We start from the raw sequence: 18,172 nt of genomic DNA, 5'->3' as shown, positions 1-18,172 counted from the left end.
ACTAAAGGACACAATCAGACTAAAGGCCACAATCAGACTAAAGGCCACAATCAGACTAAAGGCCACAATCAGACTAAAGGCCCCAATCAGACTAAAGGGTACAATCAGACTAAAGGGCACAATCAGACTAAAGGACACAATCAGACTAAAGGCCACAATCAGACTATAGGCCACAATCAGACTAAAGGGTACAATCAGACTAAAGGGTACAATCAGACTAAAGGACACAATCAGACTTAAGGACACAATCAGACTAAAGGCCACAATCAGACTAAAGGGTACAATCAGACTAAAGGGTACAATCAGACTAAAGGACACAATCAGACTTAAGGACACAATCAGACTAAAGGACACAATCAGACTTAAGGGTACAATCAGACTAAAGGGTACAATCAGACTAAAGGCCACAATCAGACTAAAGGACACAATCAGACTAAAGGCCACAATCAGACAATAGGCCACAATCAGACTAAAGGGTACAATCAGACTAAAGGGTACAATCAGACTTAAGGCCACAATCAGACTAAAGGCCACAATCAGACTTAAGGGTACAGCAAATCAACACTAAATGCTCCCTAGAAACAGGCGCTAAATGCTAAAGATTGGCTACCAGGGTTAGGGTAAGGCTACCAAGCTAACATGTGCAGATTCATTGGTGCATACAGAGCTGCAATTTTCTCCAATTCATCACAAAACTGGACCTGGGGATTTCGAAATAAGATGCAATTAGACAGCAAAGGGTACCTGGAAACAGACCTGGAAGCATCATACAAAGGAAGACACCAAATTTTGGAAAAACTCCCAATATTGCTACAAAAATATGTTATCAGGTCCTTGAAAACCTTTGGTCTATTAAAACCAAAGGGTACTTCAAAACTGGGGGTGAGGGTACCTTGGAATAGCAACTACAGGGAAATAAGGAGTAGAAATACTTCCTAATGAAGGAGGCAAAGAGCTTTAAATGAATGCCAGTAAAGACCTCAGAGGAACCAATTCAGAGTTAATTTACACTAATTGGTACAATGAACTCTAAAAGGTACCTTGAAACACTGAAAGCTAAAGATTAGCCTTAAAGCTAATGTATGGAATTTCACTTCAGTGGTTTTGCATATAAGCACGAACAGACCAGATAAGACGGATCCTGGGGATCTCTGTACCGTCCTCTGGGAGACCAGCTGCACAGCCGGCGTGTTTTTATGAGGCGGCACAGAACCGTCTGGACCCCTCTTCTGATCGAGGGTTAAACCAGGCTGGATGACGAGTTTTCAATGGGGCTTAATGTAGTGGGGGGGGGGGGGGGGGGGGGGGCAGCCTCAGGGGAGACAGGGGTCAGTCCTCTGCGGCACACGGCCTCTAAGAGCTCCCGAGAGGCGCCCTGTCATCTGCCTGCTCCGATCTGAGCGGCTGTCAGGGGGCTGCTAGTGAAACTGCCTGAGTGTGTTTTTCAGGACGGTCGGTCAACACTGGGAGGCAGAGAACGGTGAGTGAACACGGAGAGGAGCTCAGAGAGACCAACGTTTGAAAGCAGTGATGAAACATTGAGCTAAGAAGCCTGTGGGGTCACGTGACTCCTGCAGATGTCGAGTGGAAACATCAATATATTGAACCAATGCATAATTATTCAGTGTGGACAGACTGTTGGGACACACACCTGAAACACACACTAACTGACACACGTTTATCCAGAAAGTGTAATGAAGTCTGTCTCAGGGCACCCATAGGTGTCTGTTTCTTCAGTTTCCTCACAGTTACGGTTAAAGTTTGTGGTGCTGATTAAAATGACTCATTTTAACCCTTTAGCTGCTGTTTTTTAAGTACCCTTTAGCAACAGTTTAAAGTTAAACTACTTACTTTGTTTCTCATTGTCTCTTTGTCTGGTTTAGCAAATCTGTTAAAGTTCATAAAAACACCATCAAATCAGTTTCTGAAGTGCCTTTTTTCAACATCATGGTTTTTCTTAGAGGCCTGAGGTATATTTTGGTCCGAACTGGAGTAAACAGCTCTGTGCAGCTAAAGACTGTGTAAGGTAGCGTTGTAGCGCTGTGGCTAATATCCAGCCCAAAGCCACTGTTTCTACGTTCGGTTTGGTTTCATCTTTTTGAACCCTTTCCTTCACTGTGATGGTTTTGATCTGTCATTGGTCTGTATGAGAGTTAACCAAGAGCCATGTTTACCCTATATGGGCTAGTATTGTTGGCTTTTTGTTACCCTTTATCTGCTGTTTCGAGGAACCCCTGACCCACGTTTCAGGGTACCCAGAGGCTCTGCTCAGACAAAGTCCTCTTTTCAGGTGGCACATGAACAACACCTTCTATGAACAATTTAGAAGCAACGTTTTTCAAACTAAGAAGAAGAATCGAGGTGAAGTTTTTTGTCTCCAGTCTCCTCTCCCCCGTTCTTTATCTCCTGTGTACATTACCCAGCATGCTCCTCTGCTGCAGGCTGTTCCTGAGCAGCCCGGGGTCAAAGGGCACAGAAAGGGTCCTGTCTGCAGCTGTGTGTGTGTGTGTGTGTGTGTGTGTGTGTGTGTGTGTGTGTGTGTGTGTGTTTGTGTGTGTGTGTGTGTGTGTGTGTGTGTGTGTGTGTGTGTGTGTGTGTGTGTGTGTGTGCTGCTCCTACCTTGTGTTTGTTTGGTTTGATGCAGCGGATGAAGTAGGGGTTGGAGGTGCTGAGTGTGGCCATCAGGGAGTGCAGAGAGCCCTGTGAGGAGAGGAGCACATGGCGTCGAAGCAGCGTCAGATCCCTGATCCTGTTCGGTTCTGACTGACCTCTGACTGACCTCTGACTGACCTCTGACTGACCTCTGACTGACCTCTGACTGACCTCTGACTGACCTCTGACTGACCTCTGACTGAGCTCTGCAGTGAGCACGGTGTTTATGAGGGACTCACCTTAAACTGGGAGCTGACCGTGGGCCGTCTGTGCTTGGACGTGCTCCTCAGAGTGTCCTGTTTGTTTCGGCTCAACACGTGCTCAAACAGATCGTAGACAAAGTCCAACCTGACGAGGCAGAGAGACAAAGCTGGGGTTGGTCGAGCTGATCCAGGACAGAGTCGGAGAAAGCGATCAGCACATGGTTTCAGATTTACAACAGTTCAACTAGAGCTCCCTGATGGGAAGTTTAGATCGACTGTCTGCCAAAGGGAACGGACTGACTCTTTACAGAAACACATTCACACTTGGAGCAGTCCTCCTTCAACATACAAAGCTTTAAGACCAGAGGTCTACAGCGGGGGGTCCTTGGAGGTCTACAGCAGGGGGTTCTGAGAGGTCTACAGCAGGGGGTTCTGAGAGGTCTACAGCAGGGGGTCCTTAGAGGTCTACAGCAGGGGGTCCTTAGAGGTCTACAGCAGGGGGTCCTTAGAGGTCTACAGCAGGGGGTCCTGAGAGGTCTACAGCAGGGGGTCCTTAGAGGTCTACAGCAGGGGGTCCTGAGAGGTCTACAGCAGGGGGTTCTGAGAGGTCTACAGCAGGGGGTCCTTAGAGGTCTACAGCAGGGGGTCCTTAGAGGTCTACAGCAGGGGGTCCTTAGAGGTCTACAGCAGGGGGTTCTGAGAGGTCTACAGCAGGGGGTCCTTAGAGGTCTACAGCAGGGGGTCCTGAGAGGTCTACAGCAGGGGGTTCTGAGAGGTCTACAGCAGGGGGTCCTTGGAGGTCTACAGCAGGGGGTCCTGAGAGGTCTACAGCAGGGGGTCCTTAGAGGTCTACAGCAGGGGGTCCTTAGAGGTCTACAGCAGGGGGTCCTGAGAGGTCTACAGCAGAGGGTTCTGAGAGGTCTACAGCGGGGGGTCCTTAGAGGTCTACAGCAGGGGGTCCTGAGAGGTCTACAGCAGGGGGTTCTGAGAGGTCTACAGCAGGGGGTCCTGAGAGGTCTACAGCAGGGGGTCCTTAGAGGTCTACAGCAGGGGGTCCTGAGAGGTCTACAGCAGGGGGTCCTGAGAGGTCTACAGCAGGGGGTTCTGAGAGGTCTACAGCAGGGGGTCCTTAGAGGTTTACAGCCGGGGATCCGTGACATTTTCGGTTGATTTGACAGTTTTTTAATATATATTTTCACAGAATTATCCCCAAATATTTCAGTTTTCCCTCATGTTATTCTCTGAGCACTCCTCAGTGGATTCACAGCGAGCACAGACGTTCTCTTTCAGTCAGAGACGAACAAACTCAGCGACAGGTTCACTCTGCATTCACCTCCAGCTGCTCAGAGGAAGACCCGCCTCTATCTCTGCTCGGCCAATCAGACTGCTGCATGTTTCACTCCGGCTCTGTCAGGTTCCCCTGCAGAGCTTGATACTGAACACACCAACAAGGTCCGTTCACATGTGGAACTGGTTTCAGACTCTGGTTTCAGACTCTGGTTTCAGACTCTGGTTTCAGACCCTTGTTTCAGACCCTTGTTTCAGACCCTGGTTTCAGACCCTGGTTTCAGACTCTGGTTTCAGACCCTTGTTTCAGACCCTGGTTTCAGACTCTGGTTTCAGACTCTGGTTTCAGACCCTGGTTTCAGACCCTGGTTTCAGACTCTGGGTCTTTTGCTCTGGTTTTATCTGAGCCCCTGTCCCTCCTCTTGATTTCACTGATAAATCTGTTTCATGTTTGATCCCAGGGCCTACCTGCTCTCTCTCAGCAGGTTGAGAATATCGTCTCTGAAAGTGTCTCTGTTCTTCTCCAGCATCCCCCTCACATCATACACCACCTGCAACAAGCCACAAGGGGGCGCCAGATGGTTAGAAAAAGGACGACAGCAGGACCATCTTCTGTTGAGAGTTTTGATGAGCAGGGAAAAGTTTCTGTACTCACTTCTCCAGCGTAGTGCTTGACTCCAAAGAAGTGCACGGCCACACGAGGCTTCACGTAAAACGGGTTTTTCTGCAGAAAGAAAAGAGTTCAGCCACAGATATCTCAACAACCCACAGAGACGAAAGATTTTCAGAAATCACAATGACCATCCTTGTTCTCTCATGAAACGACAAACGATCGACTTGTTTGACATTTTGATGTCGTATAAATCTGTAAAACAAGACGTAAGAGCTTCACCTGGAGCCCATAAAAAGTACACTTACTTATGGAAATATTCACAAGTTCTCAAACTGAAGGGTCCGACCTCTTTGATAATTGCTCCCACATTTTAGACACACGTTTTAGGGAATTAGCTTAAAATTTAGAAGCAAAAAACGAGCAAAACTCTGTCAACAATGTGCAAACAGGGAAGTTATTGTTAAAATTCTTCCTCCAGATATTTTTCTGACCAATTGTAATTTGTTGAATTCATACAATAATTTCCCATGTGTTCAACAGTTACAGAAGATAAGACAGAGAAAAACGGGCTGACGTTCACAGTTCGACCTCTTTATGGACCAGAAACAAACCATCAGCAACACTTTGACGTGTTTAAAGACTGAGGGGTAGGCCAAAAAACAGCTGCTTCATGTTTTGGGAAGGAGAATAGAATAGAATAGATGGAATAGAATAGAATAGAATAGAATAGAATAGAATAGAATAAATTAGAATAGAATAGAATAGAATATTCTTCATTGATCCCCCCTGGGGGATTTTTTTTTTGTCAAATAGTCACAACCTGAGACCAATCTGACTTTGAGCAGAGAAAATAAGAAAACATCAGATTTGTATTTTCAGCAGAGATTTGACGTGTCTGTCCACAGCACCAAACCAAAGCTCCTCACAGGAGCTTGAAGCTGAGATTAGGGTTGTTTGGAGGTTAAAGTCGTACCGAGTGCTGGCTGTGGAGTTTCTCCAGTAAAGTATCGTCGGTGGCTTTGGGAAAGTGACTCTCCTCGTTCATCAGTGCCAGGAGACCCAGTTTCTGTGGAACAAAACGGAAACGTTGACGTTGGCTGTTCTTGTAGCATCACACTGATAAAACTCTGTCCTTTTGGTTTGAACCGATCAGCTGTTATCTCTACCAAGTTTATTAGCTACATCGCCTTTTCTCATTTCTCGTTTATTTCATTTCAGCGCTTTCATCTGCGTGTAGTGAGTCTCAGTTTCACTGTAAACAGTGAGTCACGGAGGTTTCACTTCCTGCAGTGGTGTGGGGTCTGCAGGAGTCCTAAAACTCTCAGATCAAAGACCAATTGCTGTCTTTGCTCTGACAATCCTCGAAGTCCAACCACTGCTCTCCATGCACACTGCTCCTCCTGCTGACACCTGATTGGTCGATACTGCTCCCACTGCAAAGGGCAGCGTGGCATCCAGACAGAAACCGATTTTGTTGTAAACACGTCTTAGGTTTGCTCAAAGTAGGAAATAAATCAAGAGTCAGGCTTTGTCAGGTCTGTCCTTAAGAGAAGGAGAAATGTACTTTTACATTGTTTGTCACTGTTTAACTCTCCCTGAGGCGCTCCTAACACAGCTACGCTCTCTGACAGTGATACTGGTCTAACATATGACACAGAAATGTTTCTGTAAACCTTCAAACGCCCCCCGTACCTTCTCGATCAGATCCAGACACTCCCCGTTGTCCATCCAGTTGATGTCAGCCCAAACCAGACCTTCCCTGAAAACCACAAATCAGAGACATTTCAAAGCAGAAGTGGCTTCGCTAAATCTTTTTACAACTTCTGACCCTCCCACACCAAGAGGAGTATTTTCCTGGAAGTTGAAGCTAGCCACAGGATTGACCAACTTTCCCACGTTGCTGTTATTAAGTGTCAACTTCCTGTGTCCAAAACTAACTCCTAGTCATCCAAGAGTCCTACAGGCCAGCTGGACTTAATAGCCGCGTTTCCACCAAGCAGACCGGTTCGTTTCGTTTCCAATGACTCATCCAGGGACAGATCCCTAAAAACCGAGTCGAGCCGGCCCACTCTTTGGGACCCTTTCTTGGGACCTTTTTCCGTATGGGTGCCAGACTGAACCGATCCGCTCTCGAAAGGTGGAGCAACACACTGCAGACTGCTGATTGGTCAGAACAATCGTGACTTCCTGTGTGACAGCAGCTGCATTTCTCCTGGTGGCTCACAGACTTCTCTGAAACAAAGTTTGATTGTTCTTTGTATCAAAGAGCTACACGTCAAACACAGAGAGGACGAAATGCTGCATGTCTTCATCTCTGCTCTTTGTTTACTGTGTCGCGTTTTTCTTCTTTGTTGGATTTATTAGCGGGGTAAGCTGCTACGGCGTCGCGCTATTGTTTACCAGCTGCGGCTTTCATCCGGCGTACACTCCGCCCACCACCAGAGGGCACAGTTTGCTGTGGGAACACAAACAGGATCAGGCTTAACTGAACCAAACCGAGCCAAACCGTACTGAACCGAGTCGACCCCTACAGGAGCCTGGTTTCAAACGTGCCACTACAGACCAATCAGAGCTGTTTCCATCCTGCTTTAAACACAGTTATCATCTGCATAGCTCCTCCAAACATGTCTACACACCGCGCAGGTGGCGAGTTATTTTTACAGCCCATTTGTTTTGAAGATATACGGTTAAAAGTTCAGTGTAATCTGGCCACGCTCCACGTCTCAGTCTGTTTCTAAGTTAACTGAAAGTTGGGCAGAGGAAGTGTTTTCAGTATTTGGACGATCACCAGGAGACGTCATGAAGGATATGGGCCTTTTTCTGCAGTCTGTGGTTTGTTTTTCCCTTCATGTCTTCTGGGATGTTAGCTCATGGAGAGTTAAAGTTGATTATTTTAAACACTTAAAACTCTAAAGCTGAGAAAAAATCTTTGACAATACGTTTTAAAAAACAGTCGATTGGATCTGAAAGTTCAGCATTCAGACTTAAAACTGAAAACTAGAGACAGCATCATCAGCGTGAATCAGCCTCCACCTACTTGTTGTATTCAAGTTGCTCCAGGGAGAAAATGTGCTTGTTGAAGTATTCCTGGAGCTTCTCGTTTGCATAGTTGATGTTGAACTGCTCGAAGCGGTTGACCTGAGGGGTTAAAGGAGGCAGACGTTAGCAACGGAGAGCGCAAACAGAGCGTTTAATAATACAGAACCGGGAGGCCCTGAGGAGGTTTGACTGATTCATTGATTAAAAACTGACAAAAAGACAAGACCAAGAGGAAACATCTCTTCACATGATCTGGGTAACTGGCTGTAACTGGCTGTAACTGGCTGTAACTGGCTGTGATTGGCTGTAACTGGCTGTGATTGGCTGTGCCTGGCTGTAACTGGCTGTAACTGGCTGTGATTGGCTGTAACTGGCTGTGATTGGCTGTAACTGGCTGTGATTGGCTGTAACTGGCTGTGATTGGCTGGGCCTGGCTGTGATTGGCTGTAACTGGCTGTGATTGGCTGTAACTGGCTGTGATTGGCTGTGATTGGCTGTAACTGGCTGTGATTGGCTGTGATTTGGCTGGGCCTGGCTGTAACTGGCTGTGATTGGCTGGGCCTGGCTGTGATTGGCTGGGCCTGGCTGTGATTGGCTGGGCCTGGCTGTGATTGGCTGGGCCTGGCTGTGATTGGCTGTGATTGGCTGTGATTGGCTGGGCCTGGCTGTGATTGGCTGTGATTGGCTTGGCCTGGCTGTAACTGGCTGTGATTGGCTGGGCCTGGCTGTAACTGGCTGTGATTGGCTGTGATTGGCTGTAACTGGCTGTGATTGGCTGTGATTTGGCTGGGCCTGGCTGTAACTGGCTGTGATTGGCTGGGCCGGGCTGTAACTGGCTGTGATTGGCTGGGCCTGGCTGTGATTGGCTGTGATTGGCTGTGATTGGCTGTGATTGGCTGGGCCTGGCTGTGATTGGCTGTGAGTGGCTGGGCCTGGCTGTGATTGGCTGTGATTGGCTGTGATTGGCTGTGATTGGCTGTGATTGGCTGGGCCTGGCTGTGGTATGGATGCTGAATGAATGTATTAAACTTTAATCATTGCTGGGAGAGATCTCCGTCTGGTTTCCTCCTGGTTTGAATTATTTTCTGTCCTTGAGTTTGTGTCCTCTCTAAAACTCACCCTCAAAGTTCTCAAACCCAAAGATGTCCAGGATGCTGATGGATTTGAAGTCTTCCCTCCCCTTGATGCGGGTGTTGAGCTTGCGGATGATCCAGTTTGAAGCACTGGGAGTAAAGTGCCATGGCCAGGGAGTCTCTGGAGTCGACCGCCTGCAGAGGAGCAAAGAGCGATGAGCAGATACGACGCCAATAAAAATCCACTCACTCAGGTCAGTCTGTGGATCTGACTCAGACGATTGTCAGGAAAAAACCTTTCCACAGTCTGTGGACTGCTCAGCTGAGAGGGATTGTGGGAAACCATTCAGTTATTCAACACCTGAAACTCATGATGGCTGGTTAAACTTTAAATAAAGTCTGATTTTAGGCCATAGATAACGTCACCTGCCCACACTTTTCAAAGAAAAACGCAAACTTTACAGAAAGTGTTGATTCGTCCTGAACTGAGTCCAAGAAACTGCTGTAAGAGAGCAAACTGACGGGCTTTGGTACGAAGCTAACCTCATCATATCACCGCGTTTCCAACTGGGATTCCCTTCTTCTATTTCTCCTTCCTTTCTTCTTTCCTTCTTTCTTTCTTTCCTTCTTTCTTTCTTTCTTTCTTTCTTTCTTTCTTTCTTTTCTTTCCTTCTTTCTTTCTTTCTTTCTTTCTTTCTTTCTTTCTTTCTTTCTTTCTTTCTTTCTTTCTTTCTTCCTTTCTTTCTTTCTTCTTTCTTCCTTTCTTTCTTTCCTTCTTTCTTTCTTTCTTTCTTTCTTTCTTTCTTCTTTCTTCCTTTCTTGCTTTCTTCTTTCTTTCTTTCCTTCTTTCTTTCTTTCTTTCTTTCTTTTTTTAAAAAATGACTCAGCAGAACATGATGATATTTAGACTGAGGCTGTCCTTTGAGAAACGGCGTCAGTTGGAAGCTGAACCAATCACAGAAGCAGATTTTTGTTGCGTCTGTGGGAACAGGTCAGATCTGTGAGGGACACGTGGGCGTCAGTCTGATCCTGGACTGTACCGACCTGTTCCACTGTGAGCGGCGTGGAGATCTCTTCTCCCCTGAGGATCATGGATCGATGGGTCAGGACCTCAGCCAGCTGATCAGAGTTCAGGCCTAGAAGCTCAGAGGTCCTGCTGAGAGCTGCTGGGGTACACACACACACACACACACACACACACACACACACACACACACACACACACACACACACACACACACACACACACACACACACACACACACACACACACACACACACACACACACACACAGACTGTCTTTACACACTCAGCCCGCTCTTTCCAACCTTCGGGTCGTGGAGCAGAGGGTTGATCCAGAGTGACCAAGAAACTCTCTGACCTGATTTTGAGGAGACCTGAGCATCCTCCGGCCGTCATGAACTCGATGTTCCCCGTGTGAAGGATCCCGGAAGGAGGCGCAGGATCTCCCCGATGTTCTCCTCTGTGAACTGCATTGTTCGCATGGCATTCTGGGAAACAGACACATAACACTGAGGCTTTCACAAACAGCTGATGCTGGACTTCTCAGCTGTAGAGTCTGGTTTTAGGTTTTAGAACTTCCGGAGTACCAGAACATCGTGAAAGGTGCCCGTGGTCGTTGATGGTCTTGTCGGGGGGGCAGTTGGACTGTCTCAGGTAGTAGTAGCTGTCGGGCTGGGTCAAGCCTAAGGCCTCTGCAGCAACACGACCAGCGCAGAAAGACTTGATCAGAAAACATTCAGGCTCATGTCCTCAAAACTGTGCGTTGAGCTTCACGTGGTCACTGACCTCTCTGCTGTGTGTTGGTTCCTGCCAACAGTGCGTAGAAGATGTGGTAGTTTCTCTCCCCTGGGTTCTGCCGGACCACTCGGTTCTGCAGACGGAGACAGGAAGTGAGATCAAGCGTTTTCTCCAATTCTCACACATTCCCCAACAGATACCCCACTCACCTTCTCTAAGAGGTCTGTGGTCCAAAGAGTCACAGTTAAGGAACAACACCAGACACAGCCTCACAAACCGAGAGAGACAATCAAGCACGTGAGCTGACGAGGTGTTGGGCAGCTGGGTACCCAAACACCACGGGTTACACCGTTTAACTCGTTGTTCAGCGTGTCAGCATGTCAGCGTGTCAGCGTGTCAGCGTGTCAGCATGTCAGTGTGTCAGCGTGTCAGCGTGTCAGCATGTCAGCATGTCTGCGTGTCAGCATGTCAGCGTGTCAGCATGTCTAGCGATGTCAGCATGTCAGCATGTCAGCGTGTCAGCATGTCTGCGTGTCAGTGTGTCTGCGTGTCAGCGTGTCAGCGTGTCAGCATGTCAGCGTGTCAGCATTGTCAGCGTGTCAGCGTGTCAGCATGTCAGCATGTCAGCGTGTCAGCATGTCAGCTTGTCAGCATGTCAGCATGTCAGCGTGTCAGCATGTCAGCGTGTCTGCTTGTCTGCGTGTCAGCATGTCAGCGTGTCTGCTTGTCTGCGTGTCAGCGTGTCAGCCTGTCAGCATGTCAGCGTGTCAGCATGTCAGCTTGTCAGCATGTCAGCATGTCAGCGTGTCAGCATGTCAGCGTGTCTGCTTGTCTGCGTGTCAGCATGTCAGCGTGTCTGCTTGTCTGCGTGTCAGCGTGTCAGCCTGTCAGCATGTCAGGCATGTCAGCGTGTCAGCATGTCTGCGTGTCTGCGTGTCAGCGTGTCAGTGTGTCGGCGTGTCAGCGGTGTCAGCATGTCAGCATGTCAGCGTGTCAGCATGTCAGCGTGTCAGCGTGTCAGCATGTCAGCATGTCAGCGTGTCAGCGTGTCAGCCTGTCAGCATGTCAGCATGTCAGCGTTGTCAGCATGTCTGCGTGTCAGCGTGTCAGCATGTCAGCGTGTCAGTGTGTCGGCGTTGTCAGCGTGTCAGCTTGTCGGTTTGTGTGTGTGTCAGCGTGTCAGCATGCCAGCGTGTCAGCTTGTCGGTTTGTGTGTGTGTCAGCGTGTCAGCATGTCAGCGTGTCAGCATGTCAGCATGTCAGCGTGTCAGCATGTCAGCGTGTCAGCATGTCAGCGTGTCAGTGTGTCGGTGGTCTGTGTGTCAACGTTTCAGCGTATCGGCATGTCTTTGTGTCAGCATGTCAGCATGTCTACGTGTCAGCGTGTCAGCATGTCAGCGTGTCAGTGTGTCGGCGTGTCAGCGTGTCAGCGTGTCAGCGTGTCAGCTTGTCGGTTTGTCTGTGTGTCAGCGTGTCAGCATGTCAGTGTGTCACCGTGTCAGCGTGTCGGTTTGTCTGTGTGTCAACGTTTCAGCGTATCGGCGTGTCTTTGTGTCAGCGTGTCAGCGTGTCGGTGTGTCAGCATGTCGATGTGTCAGCGTCTGGCGTGTCTTTGTGTCAGCGTGTTGGTGTGTCAGCGTATCTGTGTGTCTTTGTGTCTTTGTGTCAGCGTGTCAGCTTGTCGGTTTGTCTGTGTGACAGCGTATCGGCGTGTCTTTGTGTCAGTGTGTCGGTGGTCTGTGTGTCAGTGTGTCAGTGTGTCTGTGTGTCACCGTGTCAGTGTGTCGGTTTGTCTGTGTGTCAGCGTATCGGAGTGTCAGTGTGTCAACGTTTCAGCGTATCGGCGTGTCTTTGTGTCAGCGTGTCAGCGTGTCGGTGTGTCAGCGTGTCGGTGTGTCAGCGTGTCGGTGTGTCAGCGTCTGGCGTGTCTTTGTGTCAGCGTGTCAGCGTGTTGGTGTGTCAGCGTATCTGTGTGTCTTTGTGTCTTTGTGTCAGTGTGTCAGCATATCGGCGTGTCTTTGTGTCAGCGTGTCAGCGTGTTGGTGTGTCAGCGTATTGGCGTGTCTTTTTGTCAGTGTGTCAGTGTGTCAGCGTATCGGCGTGTCTTTGTGTCAGCGTGTCAGCATGTCGGTGTGTCAGCATGTCAGCGTATCAGCGTCTGGCGTGTCTTTGTGTCAGCGTGTCAGCGTGTCAGCGTGTCGGTGTGTCAGCGTATCAGCGTCTGGCGTGTCTTTGTGTCAGTGTGTCAGTGTGTCAGCGTATCTGTGTGTCTTTGTGTCTTTGTGTCAGCGTGTCAGCGTGTCAGCGTGTCGGTGTGTCAGCGTATCTGTGTGTCTTTGTGTCTTTGTGTCAGTGTGTCAGCGTATCGGCGTGTCTTTGTGTCTTTGTGTCAGTGTGTCAGCGTATCGGCGTGTCTTTGTGTCAGCGTGTCAGCGTATCGGCGTGTCTTTGTGTCTTTGTGTCAGTGTGTCAGCGTATCGGCGTGTCTTTGTGTCTTTGTGTCAGTGTGTCAGCGTATCGGCGTGTCTTTGTGTCTTTGTGTCAGTGTGTCAGCGTATCGGCGTGTCTTTGTGTCTTTGTGTCAGTGTGTCAGCGTATTGGCGTGTCTTTGTGTCAGCGTGTCGGTGCTGGTGATGCTGGAAAGGATACAGTCCACGATGCATCCTCCCTGGATGTTGCCTTTCTGGCTGAAATGCAGCTGTACGAACTTCCCGAAGCGGCTGGAGTTGTTGTTGTAGACGGTTTTGGCGTTCCCGAAGGCCTCCATGATGGGGCTGTGGAGTGAGGAGGAGGATCAGCGTTTGACTTGTTTCTCATCTGCTATCAGAAAAACCAGCCATGAAAAGATGAGTCACTGACCTGCTCTCCAGCAGAGCCTCCTCAACGTGTGACGTCCTGTCCCGAGACGACACCTCTAAGGAGTGCTGACTCATGGCCGACAGAAACTTCAGGATCAGCTTCGTGCTTTCCGTTTTCCCAGCGCCGCTCTCTCCGCTGAGGGGGAGGAAACACAAACGTTAGGGCTCATCGTCACACCTACAAGTGTTTATGTCTTTACTGAGAGCAGAAACATCTTATTTAATAAGAGCCACGTTCACCTGACAGGTCCAGTTACACGTCATATTCCAAGAAACTCAGAAAGCAAAGTGACGCCTGGACTGACTGAAAGAGTCAAAACATCTGCTGAAGAGTTACGGAACGGGACTTTGTTTAGTTTGTACAATAAACCAGGTCAGACGTGGATTAGGTGATGATGCTGGGCTCATGACTAAACCACATGGATGTAATTTCAACATGAGAAATATTAAGACTGTATCTAACAAAAACCAGCCACTAGAGGGCGCCTTGGCACTGATGAGGAGCCACAGCCTGGCTGCAACTCTGGAGGTAAAGATTTAAACATTAACATGCAGACACAAGCAGAGACGAGGAGGAAGAAAGTGTTTGGTGATAAATGTAGGGTTGCCACTTTTGGGGCTGAAAAATAAGGGACACCCTCGGGGGGGGGGGGGGGGGGGGGGGATTTCCTGTGACTTTCTCACCCGGACGCAAACGCATGTTGAATTCAGGCAAAGTGGTGCTGCGTTCAAGGCAAACTGGAAATATGGGACAAATTGTGCCCCTACTGATTTAAAACGGGACGCAACATTTAAGTGCAAAATATTGGACGATTCTGTTTTCTACAGGACTTTCAGGGGCTATGAGGGACTCTGAGGGACTCTGAAGGACTCTGAGGGACTCTGTGGGGCGTTTGACTCGTCCTCTGAAGACTCATCAGTCAACACTAAGAGAGCAACAGAGTCACAGATTCACAGAGTCACCGAGTCACAGATTCACAGAGTCACACAGAGTCACACAGAGTCACAGAGTCACAGAGTCACAAATTCACAGAGTCACACAGAGACACAGAGTCACACAGAGTCACACAGAGACACAGAGACACAGAGTCACAGAGTCACAGAGTCACACAGAGTCATAGAGTCACAGAGTCACACAGAGTCACACAGAGTCACACAGAGACACAGAGACACAGAGTCACAGAGTCACAGAGTCACACAGAGTCATAGAGTCACAGAGTCACACAGAGTCACAGAGTCACAGAGTCATCGATTCACAGAGTCACCAAGTCACAGAGTCACAGAGTCACACAGAGTCACAGAGTCACAGAGTCACAGAGTCACACAGAGTCATAGAGTCACAGAGTCACACAGAGTCACAGAGTCACAGAGTCACAGAGTCACACAGATTCACAGAGTCACACAGAGTCACACAGTCACAGAGTCACAGAGTCACAGAGTCACAGAGTCACAGAGTCACAGAGTCACAGAGTCATAGAGTCACAGAGTCACACAGAGTCACAGAGTCACAGAGTCACAGAGTCACAGAGTCACAGAGTCACACAGAGTCACACAGAGTCACAGAGTCACACAGAGTCACAAAGTCACAGAGTCACTGAGTCACTGAGTCACAGAGTCACAGAGTCACAGATTCACAGAGTCACCGAGTCACAGAGTCACGCAGAGTCACACAGAGTCACACAGAGTCACAGAGTCACAGAGTCACAGAGTCACACAAAGAGTCACACAGAGTCAAACAGAGTCACAGAGTCACAGAGTCACAGAGTCACAGATTCACAGAGTCACAGAGTCACAGAGTCACAGAGTCACACAAAGTCACACAGAGTTACAGAGTCACAGAGTCACAGAGTCACAGAGTCACACAGAGTCACACAGAGTCACACAGAGTCACAGAGTCACACAGAGTCAGAGTCACAGAGTCACAGAGTCACACAGAGTCACAGAGTCACAGAGTCACAGAGTCACACAGAGTCACACAGAGTCACACAGAGTCACAGAGTCACACAGAGTCACACAGAGTCACACAGAGTCACAGAGTCACACAGAGTCACACAGAGTCACAGAGTCACAGAGTCACACAGAGTCACAGAGTCACACAGAGTCACACAGAGTCACACAGAGCCACAGAGTCACAGAGTCACAGAGTCACACAGAGTCACACAGAGTCACACAGTCACAGAGTCACAGAGTCACACAGAGTCACAGAGTCACACAGAGTCACACAGAGTCACAGAGTCACAGAGTCACACAGAGTCACAGAGTCACAGAGTCACAGAGTCACACAGAGTCACAGAGTCACACAGAGTCACAGAGTCACAGAGTCACAGAGTCACACAGAGTCACAGAGTCACAGAGTCACACAGAGTCACAGAGTCATAGAGTCACACAGAGTCACACAGAGTCACACAGAGTCACAGAGTCACACAGAGTCACAGAGCCACACAGAGTCAGAGTCACACAGAGTCACACAGAGTCACACAGAGCCACAGAGTCACAGAGTCACACAGAGTCACAGAGTCACACAGAGTCACACAGAGTCAGAGTCACAGAGTCACACAGAGTCACACAGAGTCACTGAGTCACACAGAGTCACACAGAGTCACAGAGTCACAGAGTCACAGAGTCACACAGAGTCACACAGAGTCACACAGAGTCACACAGAGTCACAGAGTCACACAGAGTCACACAGAGTCACACAGAGTCACACAGAGTCACAGAGTCACACAGAGTCACACAGAGTCACACAGAGTCACAGAGTCACAGAGTCACACAGAGTCACAGAGTCACAGAGTCACACAGAGTCACAGAGTCACACAGAGTCACACAGAGTCACACAGAGCCACAGAGTCACAGAGTCACAGAGTCACACAGAGTCACACAGAGTCACAGAGTCACAGAGTCACACAGAGTCACAGAGTCACAGAGTCACAGAGTCACAGAGTCACACAGAGCCACAGAGTCACAGAGTCACAGAGTCACAGAGTCACAGAGTCACACAGAGTCACAGAGTCACACAGAGCCACAGAGTCACAGAGTCACAGAGTCACAGAGTCACAGAGTCACACAGAGTCACACAGAGTCACACAGAGTCACAGAGTCACAGAGTCACAGAGTCACAGAGTCACACAGAGCCACAGAGTCACAGAGTCACACAGAGTCACAGAGTCACACAGAGTCACAGAGTCACACAGAGTCACAGAGTCACAGAGTCACAGAGTCACACAGAGCCACAGAGTCACAGAGTCACAGAGTCACAGAGTCACAGAGTCACAGAGTCACAGAGTCACACAGAGTCACAGAGTCACACAGAGCCACAGAGTCACACAGAGCCACAGAGTCACAGAGTCACAGAGTCACACAGAGCCACAGAGTCACAGAGTCACAGAGTCACAGAGTCACACAGAGTCACAGAGTCACACAGAGTCACAGAGTCACACAGAGCCACAGAGTCACAGAGTCACACAGAGTCACACAGAGTCACAGAGTCACAGAACCACAGAGTCACAGAGTCACACAGAGCCACAGAGTCACAGAGTCACACAGAGTCACACAGAGTCACAGAGTCACACAGAGTCACACAGTCACAGAGTCACAGAGTCACACAGAGTCACAGAGTCACAGAGTCACACAGAGTCACAGAGTCACAGAGTCACACAGAGTCACACAGAGTCACAGAGTCACAGAGTCACAGAGTCACAGAGTCACACAGAGTCACAGAGTCACAGAGTCACACAGAGTCACACAGTCACAGAGTCACACAGAGTCACAGAGTCACAGAGTCACAGAGTCACAGAGTCACAGAGTCACACAGAGTCACAGAGTCACAGAGTCACACAGAGTCACAGAGTCACAGAGTCACAGAGTCACAGAGTCACACAGAGTCACAGAGTCACAGAGTCACAGAGTCACACAGAGTCACACAGAGTCACAGAGTCACACAGAGTCACAGAGTCACAGAGTCACAGAGTCACAGAGTCACACAGAGTCACAGAGTCACAGAGTCACACAGAGTCACAAAGTCACAGAGTCACTGAGTCACTGAGTCACAGAGTCACAGAGTCACAGATTCACAGAGTCACCGAGTCACAGAGTCACGCAGAGTCACACAGAGTCACACAGAGTCACAGAGTCACAGAGTCACAGAGTCACACAAAGAGTCACACAGAGTCAAACAGAGTCACAGAGTCACAGAGTCACAGAGTCACAGATTCACAGAGTCACAGAGTCACAGAGTCACAGAGTCACACAGAGTCACACAGAGTCACATAGAGTCACACAGAGTCACAGAGTCACACAAAGTCACACAGAGTTACAGAGTCACAGAGTCACAGAGTCACAGAGTCACACAGAGTCACACAGAGTCACACAGAGTCACAGAGTCACACAGAGTCAGAGTCACAGAGTCACAGAGTCACACAGAGTCACAGAGTCACAGAGTCACAGAGTCACACAGAGTCACACAGAGTCACACAGAGTCACAGAGTCACACAGAGTCACACAGAGTCACACAGAGTCACAGAGTCACACAGAGTCACACAGAGTCACAGAGTCACAGAGTCACACAGAGTCACAGAGTCACACAGAGTCACACAGAGTCACACAGAGCCACAGAGTCACAGAGTCACAGAGTCACACAGAGTCACACAGAGTCACACAGTCACAGAGTCACAGAGTCACACAGAGTC

At 48.9% G+C, this 18,172-nt stretch overlaps 1 protein-coding gene across 1 annotated transcript in view; it reads right to left on the bottom strand.

Moving 5' to 3' along the window:
* LOC141804191 (unconventional myosin-X-like) overlaps nucleotides 1-18,172 on the bottom strand; it is a gene marked incomplete at its 3' end in the record, with an annotated part of 100,954 nt that overhangs the window by 22,680 nt on the left and 60,102 nt on the right. Inside the window, 19 exon segments of the mRNA XM_074688513.1 lie at nucleotides 2,620-2,700; nucleotides 2,892-3,000; nucleotides 4,611-4,693; nucleotides 4,798-4,866; nucleotides 5,729-5,821; nucleotides 6,448-6,514; nucleotides 7,793-7,895; nucleotides 8,917-9,010; nucleotides 9,012-9,062; nucleotides 9,912-10,030; nucleotides 10,250-10,271; nucleotides 10,273-10,319; nucleotides 10,322-10,379; nucleotides 10,479-10,502; nucleotides 10,504-10,583; nucleotides 10,678-10,762; nucleotides 10,839-10,852; nucleotides 13,279-13,403; nucleotides 13,489-13,623. Of these exon segments, the coding sequence (XP_074544614.1) occupies nucleotides 2,620-2,700; nucleotides 2,892-3,000; nucleotides 4,611-4,693; nucleotides 4,798-4,866; nucleotides 5,729-5,821; nucleotides 6,448-6,514; nucleotides 7,793-7,895; nucleotides 8,917-9,010; nucleotides 9,012-9,062; nucleotides 9,912-10,030; nucleotides 10,250-10,271; nucleotides 10,273-10,319; nucleotides 10,322-10,379; nucleotides 10,479-10,502; nucleotides 10,504-10,583; nucleotides 10,678-10,762; nucleotides 10,839-10,852; nucleotides 13,279-13,403; nucleotides 13,489-13,623 (1,459 nt within the window).

Source organism: Halichoeres trimaculatus, unplaced genomic scaffold, assembly GCF_033239565.1.
Source record: "Halichoeres trimaculatus isolate MK-OKI-2021-1 unplaced genomic scaffold, fHalTri1.1 fHalTri1_scaffold_15, whole genome shotgun sequence".
Classification (NCBI taxonomy): domain Eukaryota; kingdom Metazoa; phylum Chordata; class Actinopteri; order Labriformes; family Labridae; genus Halichoeres; species Halichoeres trimaculatus.
The sequence above is the reverse complement of the archived record's forward strand: the minus strand, read 5'-3'. Positions and strand labels throughout refer to the sequence as shown.